Source organism: Chionomys nivalis, chromosome 2 (assembly GCF_950005125.1).
Source record: "Chionomys nivalis chromosome 2, mChiNiv1.1, whole genome shotgun sequence".
Classification (NCBI taxonomy): domain Eukaryota; kingdom Metazoa; phylum Chordata; class Mammalia; order Rodentia; family Cricetidae; genus Chionomys; species Chionomys nivalis.
The window spans coordinates 39,401,686-39,426,589 of record NC_080087.1 but is presented as its reverse complement, the minus strand read 5'-3'; the positions used below and the strand labels follow the sequence as shown (position 1 = coordinate 39,426,589).

General features: G+C 39.0%; 1 protein-coding gene across 1 annotated transcript in view; it reads right to left on the bottom strand.

The window, feature by feature from the left end:
* Window positions 1–20,711, bottom strand: part of Themis (thymocyte selection associated) — a 184,320-nt gene extending 163,609 nt beyond the window's left edge. The window contains exon 1 of the mRNA XM_057762573.1: window positions 20,605–20,711. Coding sequence (XP_057618556.1) covers window positions 20,605–20,695 — 91 coding nt within the window. The 5' untranslated portion in view covers window positions 20,696–20,711. The remainder of the gene's footprint in view (window positions 1–20,604) is intronic.
* Between the last annotated feature and the right edge of the window lie 4,193 nt (window positions 20,712–24,904).

Below are 24,904 nucleotides of genomic sequence, written 5' to 3'. Positions count from 1 at the left end.
TAAAAAAAGAAAACACTTTTTTCTTACTTGACTTGGGTAAGTCTATCTCTTGAAATCAAAAAATTAGTTTGGGTGATTTAGGATTTTTTCTTGTTCTAAAGCAAGGTTCATTTACAATACCGAAAAGAGGCTTTAAAAGACAAATGGTTCAGAAGAATAATGCTAAGAAAAAAAGAATGTTGAGACATTCACGTGATTCATTTTAAACAACAGAGAGGTCTTGCTTATGATTTCAAAATTAACACAACTACATTTCAAAAGTTCTAGGTGAAAAGCTATTATAGCATGTCTAAACTTTTTCTGGTGTCAATGGTGAGGGTTTAGTTGTTCTTGCTGATGTTATGGCACTTGGGTCCGTGCTAAGAATCCAGACATCATTCTTGAGCAGGTTCATTTCTGACGACTCAAACACCATATCTTTAAAACCAACTCTACGAGCCTGCAGAAAATCACTCTTCATCTATTAAGAAATAGAAATTATAATTACATAGATTAGGAGATAATTGGGCTAAGAAAACTACTGATCAATTATTTTTCTTTAAAAATACAAAAATGGTATTGTCAATTGTGGTGATTATCTTGTGAAAAGATGTACTAGGTTTGCTTACATAACTTTAATTAAAATCTCAACTTTTAAATTGAAATGTGCATTGGAACTAAATCAAAATAGGTGTTTGAATAAACACGTGAGGCTTTGACCTTCAGGAGAACAGAGGTTGTATAAAGACATTTTCCAAAACAAGTCTTGTGATTTTCCTAGCCTGGCTGGGGGCTGCATTCTCACTTGCACACTGGTTTGCTCATCATTTAGTGGTACCTAACAGAGCCAGTCAGTCTCAACAAATACACAGCTCCTGCTCCTGAGACAAAGATTCTCCATTTTCTTTTTAAAAATTTTATGCAGCGGTAAATAATCGGCCAAGCACTTGTACCTGCTAAGTTGTGAGCAATTCATAGAACTAGCGAAGTCACAGAGTCCATCGCTTTTACAAAGGCAGCAGCTAATAAAATTAAAATCGTGTTCATTTTGTTCTTCACTGTTCCTTTATTGGTAGAAGATGAAGAAAGCACGTACGACCAATCAGTTCCCGAACTCTATTTGGCTGCATTTTATTCCAAAGGCAAGGCTGATATTTAACAACACATAAGTGAGAAATTTTCAAGTGTGACTACCCCCACTATAGATGTAAATAACATCCATATTTGGCACAGCTCCATTGAAGTAAACAACATTAAAAGTACTGGCAGTCATTTTCTTTTACAACGTCTGGGGGGGAAAAACTGAAATCACTTCTCCCCAAGCTTTTTTGCTTGTTTATAATGCACCTGTTTTAGAGCTCTTTCCTAAATTATAAGACCTGTTTAAGATAAACTATAGGAAGAAACGTATTCTAATCAAGCACACACACACACAGGCACTAGACTTTGAAACTTTGTTTGCTTTTGTTCTTACTTTAGATGTAATATCTAATCATATTAAAGTGTAACCTCATATTAAGCAAAAGTCTAAAGTCTCAAATATTAACAAATGGAAAACAAAAACTGTTCCAAAGTTTACATAGGAAAAAAAAATCAAACATCACTCAAAGAAAAAAATATGCTTTTTAAGAATGTAACCTGAAGTAGAACTTTGCACACAAATAAGTAAACCAATAGGTCTTGAAACTGCATTGGTGTGCGAATTCTATCTCACAGTCATATGTTGATCAACTATATACAAGTCTCACAGGAAAAAAATTAATATTTATTTCATAATTACTGATTTTAAGTTTCTCCATTTTTAGGCCCTGTGACTCTAGATTACTTGATCCTGAAGCACAGCTCCACACCTGAGAATTTAACAGTGCACACAAATATGTGAAAACTCTATTCCAAAATTTAAATAAGGGTCCTTAATAAGTCTTTATAAATATTAGCTCATTTAGAAAAATACTAGTTTTCTTGGCTGATTTTTTTAGTGTGACAGTCCATATGCCATTTAACTCTACATGCTTTCATTTCTCTTGACTCACAGCAAACCAATATCAGTGTTAAAAATTCACATAAAAATTCAAAAAAAATCGGCATAAATACATACAATCTGTAACATATGAATAGATGTAACCAGAATATCACTCTATAATTTTCAAATTTTCTCTGCTTTTACTGCCATGGCCCTGATTCATTTTTCTACCTGAAAAACGTTAAGCTCAATTAGCCATAAAATAAAATGTATGGTGGGTACTCAAATAGGCAAGATTTTGCCATCTGAATTCTCAGGCAAACATTAAAGCCACAAAATGTATATCCATATACGGAATAATTGTTAAATATCATCATTAAATATACTTGTTCAACCAGTTTTAGAGTGAATTCTTCCATTTCAGATTCCTCAAATTGTAGCAAATGAATAAAATGTGTTGAAAGACAAGGCAAATATGGAGCCATTTCTTATCTGTGATGTGTGTTTCTCAGAAATCAAACCTTAATGGGCAGCTGCCATTAGTGTATTCTTATGAGATATTCTTGAATAGATGATTTTTTTTATGTGATGCTAATCATGTTAAGATTTCTCATTTAAACTCTTTTGGGTACAGAACAAGAATTAATTTCACTATAAATTTAGCTCTTTTTTTTATTTTTTTATTGAAAAAAAATTTTCCGCCTCCTCCCCGCCTCCCATTCCCCTCCCCCTCCTCCCGCCCCTCTCCCCCTTCCCCCACTCCTCTTCTCCTCCCTCTCCAGCAGAGGCCATATTAGCAGATAATTGACCCTGAAAATGGCTATCATATTATTAGTAATAATTATTACCTCACAGATGGCTTCCAAGAATTAAATAACAAAAACATAAGAATTAACTAAATTATTAATATTAATACGTGTGCACATATATGTAATGGGTACTATAGTTGTATGTAGAAAAGCACATAAAAGTATTCGTTAATAACTTCATTATATTTATATATGAAGCGTTATTTAATATATTACATTTTATATATATTTACACATTTATGTGGAGAGATGCGCATATAAAATATATCCATTGAATATGTTTACATGCCTAAATCTACATTCACACCCCAGTTTCCATCCCACAGTAAGCTTTTAATACATTAACGATCACTACTTTTTTTTTTTTTTTTTTTTTTTTTTTTTTTTTTTTTGGTTTTTCGAGACAGGGTTTCTCTGTGGTTTTGGAGCCTGTCCTGGAACTAGCTCTTGTAGACCAGGCTGGTCTCGAACTCACAGAGATCCGCCTGCTTCTGCCTCCCAAGTGCTGGGATTAAAGGCGTGCACCACCACTGCCTGGCACGATCACTACTTTTAACACCTTGTAATAACCCAAGCGTCTCTCCCTCACACTCTCTCAGTGCCGTTTTATATTACCTCTTTTCTTCCATAATCTGCTCTAGTATTAGCTCCTTGTCTTCTTGAAACAGACGGGTGTTCGGTTGTACCTGGGTCGTTAGGTTTCGGTTTGCTTTTGCTTTTTGTTTTATAAGGCCCTCTTGTACTCACATCACCCTTGTTGGTGTCTTGTTGCCAACTCATAGGGTATGAAGCCTAGTGAAGTCCCTGAAACAAAAGTCCTCCCCTCGCCCCTCCATCCTTGCCCTGCAAATCTGTGACACCAAGCCTGTCAGCTCTGACCCTTCTTGAGTCTCTGATCTACATTTCTGGCTTCAATTTTTACATTTAAGGGTTATCTGTGCCACTGTCTTATGAAGGTTTCAAGCCCATTGGGCTGCAACAAATACATTAGTGTTGGCCTCCATCCATCACCCACACTGCTAGTTCAGAAACTCTAAGTCTTCCTTGCTGGCTGTCTTCCATGAGCTCAGAAACGGAGACGATTTGAAACGACCACAAAACTCAGTTTCGACGCTCCTCTTAGCTCTTCATCTCTTTCATATCCACCCAGTCTACCTCCATCAGAATGGATGCTTGCCTAACATTCCAGATATTTATGGATATTTTTCCCTCTTGTTTTCAAGTTAATTCCAACAAACACGTCTTGATTTTGGAAGGAGAAAAGAGAGCTTGCTGGCAACAGCATGGCTAAGACAAAGGCTGCAGCAACAGGTACCTATTTCCTCACCGCTGTAGGGCTGCAAGTCCGCGATACGTTTAGAACTTTAGATTCTGGAGAGGACACTCTTCCTAACTTGATTACTGCTACCTTCTCCTGCCAGTTTTATGTGATCTTAATGCATGTATGTAAACACAGAGACAGACACTAACAGACAGGCAGAAAACATGGATGATGTCTGGTGCCTGTTTCTTATGACGATACTACAGTCACCAGATCTGTGCCACACCATTACGACCTTAGTGGAGCCTATATAGGAACTCAACATCTTTTGAATAACTAAAGAGCCAGTTAAAACATGATCACAAATGACCCAGCTATCCAGAATTCCTGATTGGACCACATTTGAAATTTTATAATTGGGTATATTTCTATTAAGCAATTGTCTCTCGTTCTAAAAGTTCCTTTTTGCTTAGTCATCTTCTCTTTAGGCTATGAATTCAGAAACATCATCATCACTTCTCTGTGAGTACCCTCTGATTCTTCATCACTCACCAGGGTTCCAAGAGTTGTTTTGTCCTATACAGCACTTTTCACACTATGTTAAGAAAAAAATTAAAAATACATGTCTCTTTTTTTTTCAGGCCACAGAGTCCTTTAGGGCAATACCACTTCATGTATTTTTTAGAAGAAACCAAGGAAGAAGTGAAGAGACAAAATTTTAAGAAATAATTTCTATGGTTTCAACATATGTCTTCAAGAACAAGCAATATTATAATAGTTATACTATTCAAAACATGGTACTTAAATTTACTTTTACTTCCAGGAGTAAAAAAACATTTTCTGAACACTTAACAATTGCTGTAAGAAATACTTTGCACGTTATGTTTATGGACTTAGTCCAAATTATGCTTTGACTTCTGCAAATGTGTGTGTGGTTTCATCAACACTATCTTCCTTGATCAAGAGTAGAAAGAAGTGTCTTCTGCTATCTGAATCATGTGAAGAAAAATCTTCATATTTTTAGCTGAGCCTTGCTTTTTTAGGTCAGTACCTCCAGAAATGCTCTGTTCTGCTAAAGGACTGCTAGGGTTTTCCACCACTTCTGGTCCCATCGTTCCCTCCTTCTCGCCTCATGGACCCTTTATTTTCTCCATAATATGCTAATACGCACCTTCCCCTAAAATATTACTGGATGATAATAAATTATCACTTGGAAAAACGACAGCTTTTGTAAATTCTGTGAGTCTAGAAAATCCTCAAATTAGAATCTTTAGAATCCTTCTCCTGTCCACATAAAAAAAAGAAAAGGAAGAAAATTTTATGACTTTGGGTTAGTCAACATGATAGCAAAATCATAAACTGTAAAAGGGGTAAAGTTGTTTATAAGTTGGACTTAATTAAAGTCTAAAACCTTTTTTTTCAAGGAAGACATTTAGAAGCAAATAGGTGGATCATAAAGAGATAATATCTGCACATTTGGAAAACTTTGCAAATCAAATACCTAGAATATGTAAAATATTTATATAATTCAACACCACAGAAACACAATTAAGTGAAGGGTTGGTAAATAATATGAAGACATGTTTTATTGAAAAAGGAAAAACATGCTGCTAATCAACGCAAGATAAAGTGTCCATCGTTATCATTATTAAGAAATTCAGATTAAAACTAAAAGGAGATGTAATTAAAAGGTAACACTAAGCTTCAGTGAAGATGTGGCAAAATTGGTTCTTCATGCATAATGAATGGAATATTATCCAAAATATCTCTGAATGTGAAGCAATCTAAGTGTCTGTCATGGGCCTTAAACAAAGAAAATGTGATGCATTCCATACAATAAAATACTATTAGGAGCAAAAGGAAGAAAAATACTAAGTTTTATGACATGGATAAACCACAAAATCATGATACTTAGTGAAAGATGCTGGGAGCGAAAAAAGAGGTGATGCATGATTCATATATATGAACTGTTTATGGAAGGCAAATATTCAGACAAAAAGCCTATAAATGGCTGTTTCAGACTAGAATAGAGAGTGGGAGTTGCTGAGAAAACCACTCAAGCTAGCTCTGTGATGATATGGAAATGGTTTTAACTAGGCAATGATGGCACAATATTATCTATCATCCTGCAAGAAACCACTGACTTGTATACTCAAGAGCAGGTTCTAGAGGATGTAAACTATACCTCAATAAAGACGCCAGAAAAATAGATTGGAAAGAGGCCCCTGAAGTTAAAAGCCTGGATTCATGAAGGAGATGGATATTTTGGTAAAACCTCAAGAGCAGAATATGGAAGACAAAGGATATGGGAAACTTGCATGTTTAGCAAGCTTCAAAGACAAGTGATTTAGCCAAACGGATGTGTGATATAGGAGTTTTGCAAGACATGAAGAGAATTCTAGCAAAGCTTTAATGAGACTAGCCTGCTCGCTTATGTAACAGTGAGAAAGACACAGGTATAGATGGGGGAAGGATCGGTAAACCAGAAACTTAAATAATGGGGCAGGGAGACAATGTAGAGCTTTATTGTTCACTCAAGCTTCTATTTTGAGATAAAAATATTGGAATGCCATAAAAGGGTGTTTACAGAGGAACGAAATGTTCTATTTCACATATCAGACACATGATTCAGGATACAGGATGAAAGGCAGACTTCAAGCTTCCAAGGATGTAATCAGGTAAACAAGTTGGGTAAAAAATTTGATAATCATGGCAATAAATTTTGATGGCTTAAATTGAGGTAATAATTCAAGGTAGTACAAAGGGATAAGATTCTAGGTGAAGCAAGAGGAAAGAAATGTCAGCATCAACATTTCTCCTTCTTAAAGTTCATTTACACTTTTGTGAAAATTAGATGAGAATACATCAAAATATTAACAGTACTTTTGTTGTAGTGTTATGAATAGTTTATGTCTCCACAATTACCAAACTACCAAGCTTATGGATATAATTTTATGAAGTAAAAAATAATTCTTAAAATAATTAAGATTATAATGCACTGAGTATTTGCCAAAATTTTAATCGCCACCAAAAACAAAATGATGGCATATATAAAATAAACTGTGGTAATGTTAGTTAAAAAAAAAATAGTCACAAAAGCCACAGAAAGTATTTCCTAAATGCTAAGTGGTGAACTCACTTTGCTATGAACAGGTGGGAACAGCTTTACTCCAGTAGGTCCCTTGACAATGTGTGATTCAAATATGTTAATGTGTAATTACTTTCTAATTGATAAAGACTTTACCTTGATCATAATAAATATAACATTGTATCATTGTTCTGGAGAGAATGATTAGGTTATGTTAAAGGTTGCATTTTCTAAAGAACCTCAAAATAGTAGTGATTTCAGCAAAAAGCCATGCAGTTTAGTGTACTGCATATTCAGTAGAGGCAGATGAAGACCGGGTCTCTCTTAATTATAGTTACTTAGCAACTAAGACTTTAGGGGTTCCATTTTGACAGTCTACAAAGTCTACAAGGATAGGATATGTCAAATTATTCATTGATTCTTAAAGTATACATTCCTAAATGACAGTAACTAGAGCTCATATAGTCAACAGTGTAACTAAACCACATGATCCCAAGAGGGTACGAAAAGACAAGTCACCCACGCATTCAAAAGTAGAATAAATTAAGACCTTTTATTTCTTGACTGTAAACTATCTTTCAAATAATTGAAGATGATAATGATTACAGAGATCAACCTTTCTATAACTTGTTATAATTAGGCAGGGCTTGAAGCCCAAATAGTTGATGTGTCTATGGTAAAGATAATTTTGGAATTGTTATTCTCTAACTACTTATTACAAGAGGGACAATCACTTTGCAAGATGTCTACAAAGAAACTTGAGAGTTGGAGATTTCACGTTAGATAAAGAAGGAAACACTCACTCCAACCCGAGCATCTCAGCAGGGCGCAGTCCATCGCTATCTAAGATAAGTAAAACTAGAATTAGGAAGATTGTTACACACATGACCTGATGTCTCTTGCCCTTCAGATCTCTCATTTTCTGTATCTTCTCTGCTTTTCAGAAAGTCTTTCCTGACTGCCTGATCTTACACGGAGCCCTTTGGCATCAGCAACCCCTGCCCCACGCTGTGTTATCCATGAGTATGGCCTTCCATGCTTGAATCAACTCTGTCTTCTGCGCCTCTCCCCTCAACTGCTTTGCTTCAATCCCATAACTCTCATCCCCTCCCTGTTTGTTAACCACATGAAGCAAGCTCTTCACAGTTTGTACTTGCTGTCCTCAACAAGAAGCTGATTTCCCCAGATATTTGCAGTACTCACTTTCTGTGTGGATTCAGACCCCTGTTAAAATTGCATTTCATCAGAGTTGTCTTACCCCAAGGGAAAAATGCTGGGGCCTTGGTTGAGATTTAAGGGACCTGGAAACTTCAACCTACATTTTGAGAATAGAAATGTAAAGACTTGTTTATATGTGGGAAGAATAAAGTTAAGGGGTGAGTCCTGATCGCCCCAGTAAAAACATACCCCGCCCTTCTGCAGCATTGGCTCTATTTGCATGCATTTAAAAGTGTAATTTCTCCAAAGAGAGAGGAGCTTTGCATTTTGTTCCTATATGTAATTCTGGCTTCATGGACAATAATTTCCGATAACGAATTTTTAAAATTTGTACAATGTATTCCATGCTGATGCAAGCATAATATTTGTCTATAAAGCATCTTTCAATAAACCTTCTCATTTAGTTACTACTTTTTATTCTTTGTAATTATGTTTTGAAGTTAATTTCTAAAGGTCTGGTATTTGTGCACATTTTATATGCTAATTGGATTTCCTAATTGTCACATAAAATGCCAGTGAGGTTTATATACCCATCACCTGGCTCATCTTGGTTCTGCTCATGCATGCCTACGTGTGGCTAACCTAGCTGCTTTTCGTTTTGGTTTTTGATACAAGGTATCACTATGCAGCCCAGGAGGGCCCCCAAGTTGAGATCTTCCTACTTCCTGCTTTTGCCTGCTGACCGTGGACTATAGGAGTGTCACACCCCAGTGGCTTCCTGCACAGAGTTTTATGAATCATTCTTGTACCTTTCACGTTTAAAAGATAAATGATGATTTATCATTCCATGACCATTTTGTCAGTAGTGCACACTCATACACAAACAATGAAGAAAAAAATGTAAAAATCTTTTATGTGGCATATTAACTAGTCTCCATTTTTGTTAATTTTTACATTTTATATTTACTTACTCAGTGTTGGCAGAAATTAGGAAGCCAGGATATTATATCCTGTCTACTGCATTTACTGTGGATATGGCTTTTATCTGTAGTTTATCCTCTTCCACATTCATGATTTTATATGTGTGTGTGTGTGTATAAAGTTTAAAATATTTTAAATGTATTTAGATTTTTTTATATGAATGATCTGCATTCATTTCTGTTTATGGGTCACATATGCACTTGGTGCCTGAGGAAGGGATAAGAGGGAGTTAGCCCCTCGTTTAACTGAACTTACACAGACTGTGAGCTGCCAGGTGAGTGCTGGGAACCGAACCTGTGTCCTCCGCAGGACCGAGGCAGCAAGTCTCTTCACCACTGAGCCTTGTTTATGGCATCCTAGAATTTACTTTCTTGAGTTCCTAGCTTAATATTTTTGAGGATTTTTAGTGAGATTTTGTTAATGTCTTAAATGTTACTGGGGTGGATTTTTTTTTTCCATTTTTTTGGCTTTGTTTTTTTCTCTTTGTATTCTGTAGGAATCAGTATGATTCAAATTGTCTGGGATTTTGTTGTTGTCACGAGTTTTTTTTTTTGTTTTTGTTTTGTTGTGTTTTGTTTTTTAGAAATGGCTAATAAGTTTCCTTGCCACGTATCACTATTTATGAAGTAATAATAGTTTCTATGATTCTCAAGATAACTATGAGTTACTTGCCTATCTAAATGTGTTCACCTTATCTTAGCAACCTTCAAGGTGAGGCCAATCTTCACGTAACAGAGGTCAAGGCAAATGCTGCAGGGTTAAGTCAAGGACATTGCTCACATTGAACTGACCCAGGGAGCAGAGTCCTGCGTTTATAATCTACAGCTTTCCCTCACCTTAGCAGGACAAGAGTACATTCAAAATATGAGTAACAGACCCGTTAGAACGTTCTAGCATGGTTCCTGTTACCATGGTGGTTTTCAGTTCAAAGAATTTAGTCTAGTACCGCAGAACCTAATATCACCTGTCAGCTGCTTCCAATTTCAACTTCTGTTTCTTAAAGTAGGGCATACTTCATACTACAAGGTAAACGAAACATCAGACTATTAAAAGAAAAGGCCACAATACCTTGTTCTCCAATGAAACCGAATTAAAAGCAAAAGATAGCTAAATTAAATCTCACATGAATAATCAACAAATAGCCACTGAATTTAAAAGAAAGTAAATAGTAATTAGAATTAAGATAATGAGCCCAAAAGTGATCGTTCACACTTGTAATCCCAGCACGGTAGCCTGGAAACTAAAGCAAGAGGACCCAGTCTAAGGCCTGCCTGGCTCTTTCTCAAACAATGAAAAGGAACTAAAGCAGAATGATGATGCATTTGGTCTCAGGCTGGGCTACAGGGCAAGGTCCTATCTGAAAATGTCACATGACAAAAGTACCTAGATATACATTTTAATATTAAATACATCTATCAAGAAGGAAGTAATCATTTTAAATGACGCAGTTCAATACAGAGCATCAGAGAGTCCAAGAAAGCAAATGGAGATTCAGGAGCAGAAAGTCATGGTGCTCGCCTTTGATCCCAGCACCTGGGCAGCAGAAAGAGGCAAATCTATGAGTCTGAACCTAGCCTAGTCTACAAATAGAGTGCCAGGACAGTCAGGACTACACAGAAAAACCCTGTCAAAAAAAAAAAAAAGAAAGAAAAAGAAAAAGAAAAAAGAAACAAAAAGAAGGAGGAGGAGGAAGAAAAAAGAAAATTAGGTCAGAAATCAATTAAAGACACCAAACACTAGAGACTATTAGTAAAACCAAACTCTTTTCTGTCCAAACAACTCTATATTTGGGAGTCCTTACACATGAGTTCTACCAACTTTGCAAGAAGTTAGAAAATAATTTTTGAAACATTACCTTAGAAAATAGAAAACAGTAAAATCTACAGAGCTCATTTCAGAAAGATAAAGCTAACGCAGATCTAAAATAGGTAAGTCTACTGGCTAATTTAATTATGGTTAAATGTGAAAATACAGAGAGAGAGAGAGAGAGAGAGAGAGAGAGAGAGAGAGAGAGAGAGAGAGAGAGAGAATACAATGAGCCTTGATAGCTCAGTGGACAAAGAGGACAGTCTGATCTGATTGTGGCTGTAGTGCTGAGACCAGCCATAGTCTACTGAGATGACGGAGGACATCTTGTTGGTCCTTATCTAGGATTCTAAATAGTGGTTTCCATTCCAGGAGAATGCTAGCCACTAAGGAGAGTGTCCCAGACACAGGTTACCAAAGCTGTTAACAACACCCATGAGGAAGCTATTGACATTAGTCTCAAAGGAGGACTGTTTCTCAGTTCCATCTGCAATGTGCTACCTTCAGTGAATAACTGGGTCCCTGAGACCCTCTAATAAGGTTCTTCACTTTCATCCCTTGTCCTAGGGAAAGAGTGGGACACCTCAACTTCCCTGACACATGGCCTCACAATATAACAAGCTCTCACCCAAAGCTCTTCAAGCACTTCCCTGATGAATATTTAAAGACAATTTATCATGTCATTGCTGGGAATTGAACTAAGGACCTTTGGAAGAGCAGACAGTGTTCTTAGCCACTAAACCATATCTCCAGCTTAAAGATAAACAGCATTAACTTTAAAACCAACTCATCATGTAAATACCTATAAAACATGGAAAAGGAGAATTTCTTTAAGTAAAAATTAAATGCCAGTGCTTAGAATTTAATGAAAGGATTTTAGATGATTTTCTTTATGACTAAAATAAGACAAGGATTCCCACTCCTGGGGTAGCCCCACCTTACTACAAAGATAAGAAACACAAAAATAGCTTCGATCGAGAGCAAGTCTTGAGGACTTCTAAGGATATCAGTCTCTACTTAGGTGAGCCAATGAAATAAAAAAAGATACACGACTAGAATTCATATGAGAATTCTTCAATACGCTGACAGTCTTTCACTGCATCTTCTATTTTACTAGGAAAAGAATGGGGAAAGTGAAGTAAATTGTTATCAGGTTACTATAGAAACAGAAGAACATGTGTGCTTATGAGTATGTTCAGGGAACTGTCCTAGGATAGACAACCACGCTACTGGCCTTTTCTAAACTCTAATAAACGATCTAGAAATTGCTTTATCTTTTGATCCTTTTTAAGGAGTTATTTTAGTATTTTTAATTATATGAATGTGTATAAGACTCTGTGGGACATTTACATGAGTGCAGGTGCCCACAGAGGCCAGAGACAGGTCCCCTGGACCTGGAATTTCAGGTGGTTATGAGCCACCAGACATGGGTGCTGGGAACCAAACTTTGGTCCTCTAAAGAGCACTATGTTATCTGAATCAATGAGCCATCTCTTTAGCCATTGTTTTCAAAACAAACAAACAAACAATTTTCCTGGATCAGATGACCTTGCTAAAGAACTGAGAGCTTAATTAAAATTATTAGTTTTTAGAAGTCCCTCCATAAAATGTCTTTATTGGCATGGTCCTAGCATGGCCAGGGTCTGTATTGATGTCTATGACCCATGTTGCCACCACAGGCCACCGGATGCCTAGGGTGTAGGCTGCAAGCTCCAGTCATGTGTGTGTCGGAAGGCTGTGCTGCAGCCAGGGCTATGCTGATCTGAGTGGTCTGTGCTGTCACCCAGGGCCATAGTGTCATCAATTGGGGCCAGGACTGCTGCCAAGGGCCATGTCTGGTGGCTCTACAACAGGCAGGGTGTGAACTGATGTACTGTGGTGCCTTTTCCTGCTGGGGGCGGTCCAGATGCCCAGGCTCTGATCAGCTACCTGAGACCACGTTAGTGTCTGAGGGCCATGCTGCTATAAGGATCACACTGATCTGGGTGACCTTACTTCCCCAGGTCTGGGCTGTTGCCAAGGGCCATGTGGACTTAGTCCGTGGTACAATTGTAACTGGGGTCTGTACTGATGTCCATTGTCCATGTTGCCATGAAGATCATCAGAGCCAAGCTTGTTGAAATCCAAAGGCTGAGTTGAGCTGGCCTTGCCCCTTACTGACCCTGGGCTAGCTGGTCCTGCCCATCACTGGACTGAAGCAAGAGTGTTGGCCTCTGCAACCAGAAAAGATGACCCCACTCCTCACCACAGTTTTGCACCTCACATGGGCAGCACTAGAGTTGACACTGTAATAGGGGACACAACCCTGAGAGAGTGAGCATAGTAGAGTGACCCTGCTCTGCCCTTGTCAACCGTGTGATGGCATGGGTGAGGGAAAGATGCTCTCCTTCGCTACCCACAGCAAGCAAGAGTGGTGGCCCTGGGATTCCCTCACTGGCTGCAACAAATGGAAGAGCGGACCTGGTAACCCATCTGGGCAGTACACTGTTGTCAGTGGCACAGATGACCTGACCCTGAGGCCATGAGAGCCATGAGAGGAGGAGACATGACTCTCCCCCCTCCAGTCTGCCATATGGTAGCATGGGTGAGAGAAACATGCCCTCCCTCCCATCCCCACACCCTATCCCACCCTTCTGGCCAGCTACCTGAGGCAGGCATGATACCCCCCACCCGGGTCAGGCGAGTGTATGAACTAGCACTGCCCCTCACTAGCTGCAACAACAGAAGAGTTGGCCCTACACCCGACCAGGATAGCAGCCTAGAGCTGACCCTGTTTGAGGGGATGAAATGAGAAGAGCTGACCCGCCCCCAACACACACACACACACACACTCCCCCTATAGCGCGTGAGCAAGAGAGAGAGAGAGAGAGACAGAGACAGAGAAGGCCCTGCACCTTGCCTGGGCAAAAGAGTGGAGCTGGCTCTGGAGGTGTGAGTGTAGATGAGCCTGACCCAAGGGCCTGACAGCAAGAGAGCTGGTCCCACTCCTTGCTTCTGGCTACATTGGGTGGGCTGGCTGATAAAGTGCTGGAGAGCTCACCCTGGTGGAGATAACGGAGAAAACTGGCCAGTGGACCAGCCCAGCTACCAGCCAGGCCCAGAAGAGGGCTATGATTTGGCCCACCCCAGCATCCACCTCACTGGGGCATACGGAGGCAATGAACCTACAGATCCAAAATTGTAGGATCTCCACGACACAGGACATCGACAGAATATCCAAGAGGAGCCCCAATGAGGGCCCGATATGGAAAGTGTAGCCAGAGGCCTCAAACCAATTGCAAGCAAAGACGAAAGGACAAAAGATGAGCTACAGCTACCACAGCTACAAAACTGTTCTTATTTTTTGTTTGTTTGCTTTTTGTTTTGTTGGTTTGTTTTTGTTTTTCCTTTTGTTTTGTTTTGTTTGCTTCTTTGGTTTTTGATTTTTGTTTTGTTTTGGGGGGAGTTTGCAAGGGTGAAGGGCAAATGAGGGTAATGGGAAAATGGGTAGGCTAGGAATACATTATGTGAAATCCACAAAGAATCAATAAAAGCTTTTTTAAATTACTGTATTAGAAATTCTATTAAATAGTTACAGAAGAAATGGCATCAAGTTTTCTCTAAATCTTTACAAGAAAAGACTTCTAACTAAAAGTTTAGTCGAGCCGGGCGGTGGTGGCGCACACCTTTAATCCCAGCACTCAGGAGGCAGAGGCAGGCGGATCTCTGTGAGTTCAAGGCCAGCCTGATCTACAAGACCTAGTTTCAGGACAGACTCCAAAGCTACAGAGAAACCCTGTCTCGAAAAAGCAAACACACACACATACACACACACACACACAGAAAGAAGTTTAGTTACAGAGTAGTTGATTAGTATGGATGGAGTTGTGGATTCACTTCCCAGAAAATGACATGAGAAACTCAGACAAGGGGTCGTTTTGCCAGCTGTAATATACAAGCCTATGACCCCACTACTCCGGAGCCTAAGGCAGAAGGATCGCATTTGAACTACATAGCAAGACCCTATCTCAAAACAACAACAATGAAGTTTGATACTCGATCCAACCTTATATGAATCCTGGTGGCGACTGTACAAAGAATAAAAATTTCAAGTCAATAATGTTCTCTAAAAGAAATACAAGGTTGTTTTAACATTTAAAACCAATTCAGTGATATCTAACTAATCTAACTGAGCTGCATATGCAAAGCCTTCTTGATATTAAAAAAAAATCAATGTAGAAACTTATGTAATCATTATACAAACTACAGGAGGGAGTATTTGATAAAACACACTCTCAGGGTTTTTATTTTAAAGACCCATTGCTAACAAGGAGACAATGTTCCGTAACCTAAACTGTACAACCTCAATGGTGAGTTACGGATCTTTTCTGTGACTGTAAACGTGATAGGGTTTTGACTCGCACTGTTAGCCTTGCTATGTTTTCTGCTAGAAACACTAACCAGCGTTTCAATGGGAAGATGAAGGTACAGTTCTGGGAAGGAGAAATCAGGCCTTACAAAATTTGAAGTGTCTAAAAAAAATCAATAATCTAAAAAGCAGGTATTAGAGACATACTTTCTTAAAATTCAGCAAACACAACAAACAAAACTGAAAATGTGGAAGGGTTCCCAGTTGGTTTGCTTGTGTTTGACTTGGTGTTTTGGGGATGAGTTCCCATATCTTAGGCTGGCCTGAAGCTATTTATCTCAGGATGTCCTTTAGTCTTTGGTCTCAGTCGCCCTACTACTGGGATTATGGGTATGAGTAATTGCAGCTGCTTAAGATACCATTCATTAACACAACGATGTGAAAAAATACTCAGAAAAAGTGTGAAAACAGTGAAGATACAAAAAAAATTTACAAACATTACAGACAAAAGAAAAGATGTAACTTGAGGGCATTTCCAGTTCATAGAGCAGAATTTTATAGATCATAGCCTCGTTAATTTTCTAGAATGTTAATCCTTCTCTAAATCATATACTGCTCATCAGAATTCAGATAGGACTTCTGCGGAGGTTGACGAGTAAAGTCTAAAATGTATATGATCATTCAAAGAGCCCAACTTGAAGAATAAGAACACATTGGAAAGCCTATTCCGCAGCAGTCGTTTCCAGTTTGGCTGCGCTTTCAAGTCATCAGGGAGATGTCTCGGGACAGTGACACCTTATGTCTTACATAATTAAATCTGCACTTGTAAAGGGACAAGCAGACACTGATAATCTTAAAAACGTGTCAGATGTCAAACGTGCAGTCAAGAGAACCACAGCCCTGCAGCATATTCTTATACAGCATGGAGGATGAGTGTACAGTAATGCTCCAGTTCCGCATGCATTAAGACTGATAAGCGGTCTTAATATGAACATAAAATGAACAGCCCTGCGACTGTGTCTGGAAGCAGAGAAGCCACGAGAGGAGATCCTGGTCTGAAACACAGTGTTTATGACTAGGGGACATGATACAGCATGAGCAAAGAGAGCTTTTCTTCCAGGTAGGGTGTGGGACCCCTCTAATGCTATCACGTGGAAAACAGACGGTCTCTCTGAGTTCAATGCCAGCTTGGTGCATAGCAGCGAATTCCTGTCCAGCAGAGTTACATAGTAAGATGTTGTCTCACTTTCTTCCCTTTCAATGTCACTGTACTAATTAGCTCTCTCTAGATCTTGGCCCTCATGTCTTAGCATACATACAAAACAATTGATTTCAGGCAGACCACAGATACAAAGCAAAGACTAAATGAATTTCAAGAGGCTAATGTAGTGTTTTCATAATTCATGATAAATAAAGATTTCTTTAGCAACATGTAATAGAATTGTAATGGCAAACTGATCACTCTAACAGTAAAATTGAAAACTTCCCCTCATGAAAAGGTATTCCTAAGAAAATGGTAAGCTTCACAGGCGAGAATATATTCACACCAGAAAACTGATTATCATATATATATTATATATATATAATCAAGTCATTAACACAAATTCATAAACCCTAATATAAATGAGCCAGACCCAGGAACCGTGTCCTAAAGAGAATCTGCAAGCATCACGGAATAGAAGACTATGTGTCCTAGATTTCATTAGACAGAAGGCAGATGTGAAGTAAAACCTGGGCTCCCTGCAGTGTTCCTACCAGAAAGACTAAAAGCAAAATAACCAGTGACAGAAAATATCATCAGGTGTGTTAACAGGAACTTTTAGAGCCATCTAATGGAAATGTAGACTGAACAAGAGCTTAGGAAATTTTTCTTCCACCACCTATCAAGCACAATATACACATCATTAGACATAGCCATTTTGCTTGTTTTTAATATCCTTGTGAGCGTGGATGTATAAGAGAATTTCATGATAATACACTACCCGTGACTTTAAAGTAGAAATAATCCAAATGTCCATCAGCAGTAGAATGGCTAAGTAAATTTTGGTGTATTAATCCACTACTATATTATACACTACTAGAACTGATGGCCTTCACCTATAAACCTAGGTTCTCAGTAGGTTGAAGCAGGAGGGTCACTACCTGAAGACATGCCTGGGCTATAGAGTGAGTCCAAAGCTAGCCTATGGAACTTAGTGAGACCCTGTAGCAAAACAGAAGGGAGAAGAGGGTTGGGGCTATTGCCTAGTGGTAGTGCACTTGCCTAGCATACATAAGGCCTTAGTTTTGATCCCCAGTACTGACATAAGAAAAGAAAGAAAGAAGGAAAGGAAGAGAGAGAAATAAGAAAGAAAGAAAGAAAGAAAGAAAGAAAGAAAGAAAGAAAGAAAGAAAGGAAAAAAGAAGAAAAAAAAGAAAGAGAAAGAAAAGAAAGAAAAGCAAAACATAAATTGTATAGAATACTATAGGTTAACTTTACAATACATGTAAGCCAGCCAAAAGAGTACATACTATAATTTTCCATTTACATGAAGTTTATAAATAAACAAAAGTCATGGAGTATTGGTTAATTTGGGGAAGAAACTAGACAATTGAAAAGTATTTAAGATGTGTCTTCTAGAGCACTATTTTTCTATTTCTTGAGTGACTGTTACATGGATGTACTTACTGTGGAAATTCATTTTAATTAAGTGATAACATAGTAGTAAAGTATAAAGGAAGAAGACAGTAATGGATCAAATTTCTTTTGTGAAACAACTTACTGTTTCTTTAAGTTAACATATAAAGCCAAGACAGTCTAAGAAAGCTCTTCGTTAGATTTCCTACAGAAGCAGTTGTTATTTTTTAAATGCACTTTAAGTCTCTGAACAGCTAAGTCAGCTTTAGAATATGGAGCAAAAACAAGGGAATCAGATGCACCCTGAACATATGTTAACACTAATCTCTCAGCTGTCATTCAGAGAAAAATCAAATAATTGGGCACAAATAATGAAAACATCAACTAACAGACCAGAAAAGGTATTTATTTCCAAGACAAAGGATGTACTGTGAGCATATTATCTGATGGTACTGAGAAATCTGACTTATCTTGTAAAAAAAAAAATATAAAATTGGATCCCTGTACATCTCATAGCAAGGCATCCTGAAAATAAACGAAGGACCAAATATAAAATCTGAAACTGTGAAGCTGTTACAAAAAAATTCTCCATAGATATACAGGAAGACTTCTTCTGTAAAGCCCTAAAAGCATTAACCGTGAGATGAGAAGCAATGGATGGATGGCTTAGAAGTGTAAATTCTGATGTGAAAGGGAGGAGATGTGATGAAAGATGACCTAATATCAGTATATCAGTTCACAAACTTAAGTAAACTCTGAGGGCAACTAGTACAAACTTGGGAGTATGGAGGTATGAAGGTGTGCATGTATCAACTTTTTTTTTTTGTAAGGTAAAACTGAATAATTGCTTCCTAATTTGTGATAGGGATACATCTTGATAAGCTCACTGGAAATGGAAAGCATCCAAACTCCAAAATACATTGCATACATCAACCAACTCATGATCATAGCTCAATCTATTTTATCCTAATCACGTAAAGAACATGCATTAGAACAGTGAAGGGAATCAATTCCATTGTCGTTGTTGTTTGTTTGTTCTTTGAGACAGGGTTTCTCTGTGCAACCCTGGACTGGAAAGGTGTTTTTGTAAACCAGGCTGACCTCGAACTCAAAGATCTGCCTGCCTCTGCCTCAAGAGTGCTGAGATTAAAGACATGTTCAGCCTCTGCCTGCTACAAAATGCCCATTTTAAAACCGAGTGTTTAATGCCCCATGTAACTGAATGACTACTGTACTTAAAATGAAAAAAGAAAACCAGAATGGCTGTGCATTTCTACTACACTGCAAAGTCAGAAAAAAAAAAAAATGGAAATCGAACCATGGGAAGTCAGGGAGAGGTTGTAAGTGGGAAAGCCAACCATTCTTTATTTTCCTAATAGTTTCAATAGACCCAATTCTTTGTTTTGCTTTAATTCTCCTGTTCTTATAACCAGAAACAGATATCTACCTAGAAAATGTTTTTCAGTACCTTGGATGTAATCAAACTAACTTTAAAATACTAGGAAACATATTGGCGATTCTACTTAAAGTAGTAAGTTATACCAAAATTTACCAACCTAGTTTTCAATAATTTTCAGTGAACTTTAACTCTTCAACACAGAGTTTTAGAGGAATTTTGTGGTCAATAGGTGCTAATTTCTCTATCTTTACATACAATTTGCCACCATTTATGTGGCTTAGTGGGGTCACTACAGAAAGAGGAGCATAAATGCAAGGCAAGCTTATAAGTCCTTCTGAACTTGGCAGTACTTATTTGTAAGGACTGTGCCTTTGATGTCACATTCATTTTGGGTGAAGCAAAGCAAAGCAAATTCAGCTGTTCTTTTCTCCTTTTTGTGTTTTTTTTTTTTTTCATAATCTAGAAACAAGTATTGACGACATTTTTTGGATACACCTAACCCACCCTTGGTCATAGCTCAATCTGTTCCGTCCTAATCAGGAGCAGAACATGCGTTGTTACAGGGAACGAAATCCTTTGTTGATGTTTGTTTGCTTTTTGAGACAGGGTTTCTCTGTGTAGCCCTGGTCACCCTGAAATTTGTTCTGTAGACCAGAATAGCCTTGAAGTCAGACATCTGGCCTGCGTTTGCCTTCCAAGTGCTGGGATTAAAGATGTGCCACCACTACCTGCTACATCTGACAAATGCCCACTTTATACCGATTTTTGAATGCCATTTTATACTCTCCCTCCCCACCTTTTTTTAACCCAATCACAACAATATTCAAAACATAGGCAGAAGTAGCACATCATGTGTGTTGACTTGTTGAATTCTTAGAAAAAAAGGATCACAATTCACATTGTTGGACATCACTATCAACTAGAGCCCTAGTTTCTCCCTCCTTCACCAGCTGCTGGGTCTCCACTATTCAACCGTTTGTTACATTTGTGTGTGTATGCGTGTGGGTGTGTGCTCACCTTTCCTTTGGAAAACTCAAGATTTGTGTTTGTGGGTACAATGAGGTTCGAACTTAATCATCACGCTAGGCCACATACACAGCCCTTCACGTATTCTTTATTAAAATCTCTCCCACAAATTCCCAAGAGACTTTTATAAAAACTTTGCAGCAAATTAAAAAAGTAGACAAATGCTTACCTTCAAAGTAGATGCCTGACTGGATTTCTAAGACCCTGGGAAGGGTCCTTAGATCAAGGGAGTGAACAAATTCCTCCAGCGATACCGCCATGGCTCTGTCTTGGTTGGTGTGCAGATCTGATTTTTACAGAAACTTGTGGCTTCTGGATGTCAATTGTCTGCAGTCGCTTTCTTTGCTCATAATTTCTCCCTCTAGCAGGCAGAATGTCAAAGGGAAGCCAAACCAGGGCAGAACAGCCCTAGGTGGACAGGTAATTGTCCACAGTGGTTGCACTTCACACTTTCTACCTGGGGCAGAGAGGATGTCACACTGCAGCCAAGCCCAGGAAGAACAACTAGAGCAGAGGAAGGCAGAGAACTGGCAGGAGGCAGAGTGGGTAAAGCCCTTGTTCTTCTTCTTGCGGCTTCATTTCCTTCTGACACTGAAGCAGGTGTGGGGGTGGGGTGTGTTTGTCTGAACTGTCACTACCCAAAGTAATGAGGTTGGCAAGTTGCCAATGCCTGTGCATCCACAGTAGTGGTGAGACTGTGAAGAAACAGGCACCTGTGGTGTGACCACTGCACATGGCCAGCAGGCAGGAGCAGTGTCTTACCTTAAGGGTGGCATGACATCAGTGCATTACCTCTCTGCATCTGGAGTTTAGCTTGGTGTTTTATTTGCATACTCTTGGTACTTTTATATTAAACTCAATTACAAAAGAGGCCTGTGTCAGCTGTTTTTAGAAATCTGATCCTCAGAAGAGGGTGGGAAACCACTTTTATCTTTCAACATTAAAATTTTTGCTGAACCTTAAAGGAGGGTGGGGGAGGGTGCTATATAAAAAGTGGCTCAGGAATTACTGCAGTAGCTGATGGGAGCTTTCTGGCCTCCACAACGTGAAGGAAAGTCTCTAAGGGCAGTGCTTAGAAACATGACCACTGGGCTTCGCAGGGCTTCCCACTCGCAAACATTTCCTCTTCAGAACTCACTTGCTCGTTAAATGTAGATTTAAAAACTCACTAAATAATCTGCACAAGCCCCAAATTCCACAATTCTGCTCTGATGATCAAAGTTTAAAGTTAAAGATGCCCAAAGCCAAAGGAAACAAGAGAAACCTCGAGAAAACTAATTTTTAACCATCAAAATCAGTCTTTCTGTTTGTTTTCATTTTTTTTTGTTTTGTTTTGTTTTTGAAACAAAATTTCACTCTGAAGGGTAGACTGGACTTAAACTTTTGCCAATCCTCTGCTGCTGGGCTGGAATTACAGACATGTGCCATGTGTTGGCGTTAAAGACATGTGTCATGTGCTGGGATTATAACCATGTGTCATGTGCTGGGATTACAGGCATGTGTCATGTGTTTGGATTACAGACACGTGTCGTGTGCATGGGTTACAGGCATGTGTCATGTGTTGGATTACAGACATGTGTCATGTAATGTGCTGGGATTATAACCATGTATCATGTGCTGGGATTACAGGCATGTGTCATGTGCTGGGATTACAAGCATGTGTCATCACATCCAGTTTAAAGCAGATTTGTTGTTATTGGTTTTCCTTTCCTAATTTAACTTTTAATGTTTCTTTGTGGAATTTTTTTTTTGCCTTTCACTAGATTTTTTTAATTTATTTTTAAATTCATTTTAAATACCAACAACAATTACCCCTCCCTCCCCTCTCTCCTTCCCCACTAGCCCCAGCCCACCCCCTATCCACTCCTCAGAAAGGATAAGACTTCCCATGGAAAGTCAGCAAAGTCTGACTAAGTTAAAGCTGGACCAAGCACCTCTATCCTGCATCAAGGCAGAGCAAGGCATCCCATCATAGGGAATGGGTTTGAAAAGCCAGTTCATGCACCAGGGAGAGATCCTGGTTCCACTTCTAAGGTCCTCTCAGACAGACCAAGCTACACTCCGTGGTCTATATGCAGAGGGTCTAGTTATTTCCCATGAAGGCTGTACAGCTGTCAGCCTAGAGTCTGAATTCCCATGAGCTCCATCTGCTCAGATGTCTCTACGGCTTTCCAGTTATGTTCTTGACACACATCCCTCCCCCGCTCATATAATCTTTTCTCCTTTTCTTCCACAAAATCCAACACCCCTTCATGATAAAGGTCTTGGAGGGATCAAAGATACAAAGAACATACCTAAACATAATAAAGACAATTTACAGTAGCTGACAGCCAACATCAAACTAAATGGAGAGAAACTCAAAGTGATTCCACTAAAATCAGAAACAAGATAAAGCTGTCCACTTTCTCCATATCTATTCAATATAGTACTCGAAGTTCTAGCTACAGCAGTAAGACAACAAAAGGGAGATCAAGGGGATACAAATTGGGAAGGAAGAAGTCAAACTATCTCTATTTGCAGATGATGTGATAGTATACATTAGTGACCCCAAAAAAATTCTACCAGGGAACTCCTACAGCTAATAACCACCTTCAGAAATGTGGCAGGATAAAAGATGAAATCAAAAAATCAGTATCCTTCCTATATACAAATGATAAATGGGCTGAGAAAGAAATCAGAGAAACATCACCCTTGACAATAGCCACAAATATTATAAAACATCATGGGGTAGCTCTAACCAAACAAATGAAATACATGTATGACAAGAACTTTAAGATTTTGGAAACAGAAATTGATGAGGATATCAGAAAATGGAAAGATCCCTCATGCTCTTGGATAGGTAGGGTCAACATAATAAAAATGGAAAATTTTTATTAACACATTTTCCAAAATTACCGAATGCAATCTACAGGTGATTCTATGCAATCCCCATCAAAATTCTAACACAATTCTTAGTGGATTTCACATCATTCATCTCAATCACATTCATTTTCCCCATCTCTTCACATCACCCTGTGCCCTTGGAACCTCCCCCACAAGATAAAACAAAATAAAATCTAAAAGAAAAGAAAAATATCATCGTGGAAGCTGTACCGTGACATTGTGAGTCACACAGTATACCCTGTCATCCATATGTCTTAATTTCAACTGTTCATTACACCAAGTCAGTGGCCTAGTTCAAGGCTTCCAACCTTGATACTGTACCCTCACTGGGACTCCTCTTGGATATTCTGTTGTTGCCCTGTGTCATAGAGGCCCTGCAACTTTGGGTCCTCAGGACCAGTCTGTAGATGGAGTCAATGTTGGGATTACCAATTCATATAGCCCTGGTTCTGGGCCTGGGTGGTTGCTGGATTGGTTAGCCTGCCAGATTGCCCTCATCCTCAACACCAGGGTGAGATCTCCAGCACCATCTGGCTAGCTCAACCCCTGCAGCAAGCAGCAAGGGTGAGGTTAGTTCTCCTGATTTCACACCCTCAGGGTTGGCACACCCACACCTATACCACCAGAGCTAGCTCTACTGTGTTGCCCAGATCAGATGCAAGGACCACTCTGCCAACTGGTGCAACTGGTGAGAGGCAGGGCCAGTTCTCTCACTCTTGTTACCTCAGGGACAGTTCTTCACCAGCAGGGGCATCTCTCCTTATTCCAGCCACTATATGGAAGATGAGGGCTTGGGTCAGATTTCTCATACTCATATTCTCAGGGTCAGCTCACCTCACTGGCACCCTCTATCGACAGAGTCAGCACTACTGTGTTGCCCAGGTGAGGTGCAGGGCCTGCTCTCCCAAGGGCTACAGTCAGTGAGGGCTAGAACCAGCTCCTTCACTATCATGACACAGAGACCCACTCTCTGGCCTGGAGCAGGAAGGGAAGAAAAAGGGGGACATTGCTCCCTTCTTCATACCAGCTAATGGGTACTCATGACCTCAGGGCCAGCTCTCTGACCTGACACAGGTGGTAAGGGGCAAGAGGGGGAATGTCTCCCCTTTGCTCACAACACCATATGGCAAATGAGTGGTAACACCAGATATCCAAACTCACATTCTTCAAGATGGCTCACCTGTGAAGAGAGTCAGCTTGTTGTGGGTTTCTATGCTTTCTTTTCTTTGTACTTAATTCAAACAGTATTTTAGAGGTTGCACATACAATATGAAATGAGAGTATCTATGGGTTTTGTAGGCAAATAAAGGAAGATTGGTTTAAGTGAGTAGAGCTGAAATATGCTGGAGTTGCTTACTCTACTAACAGACTGGATTCTGGACTTAAGCCTGGCCATGGTATAACACCTAACAAAATTCTTTCTACTCTTTATACTCACATTTGGCCCTTATAGCAATTTGCCAACCTTCATTCCAAGCAAAACCAGGGTTAAATGGCAAATTGCATCAAATGTTTTCTGCCAGTATCATCTACATTATCACTTGAAACATTTGTTTTCCCTAAATCTCCCAAGCTTGATATAACTG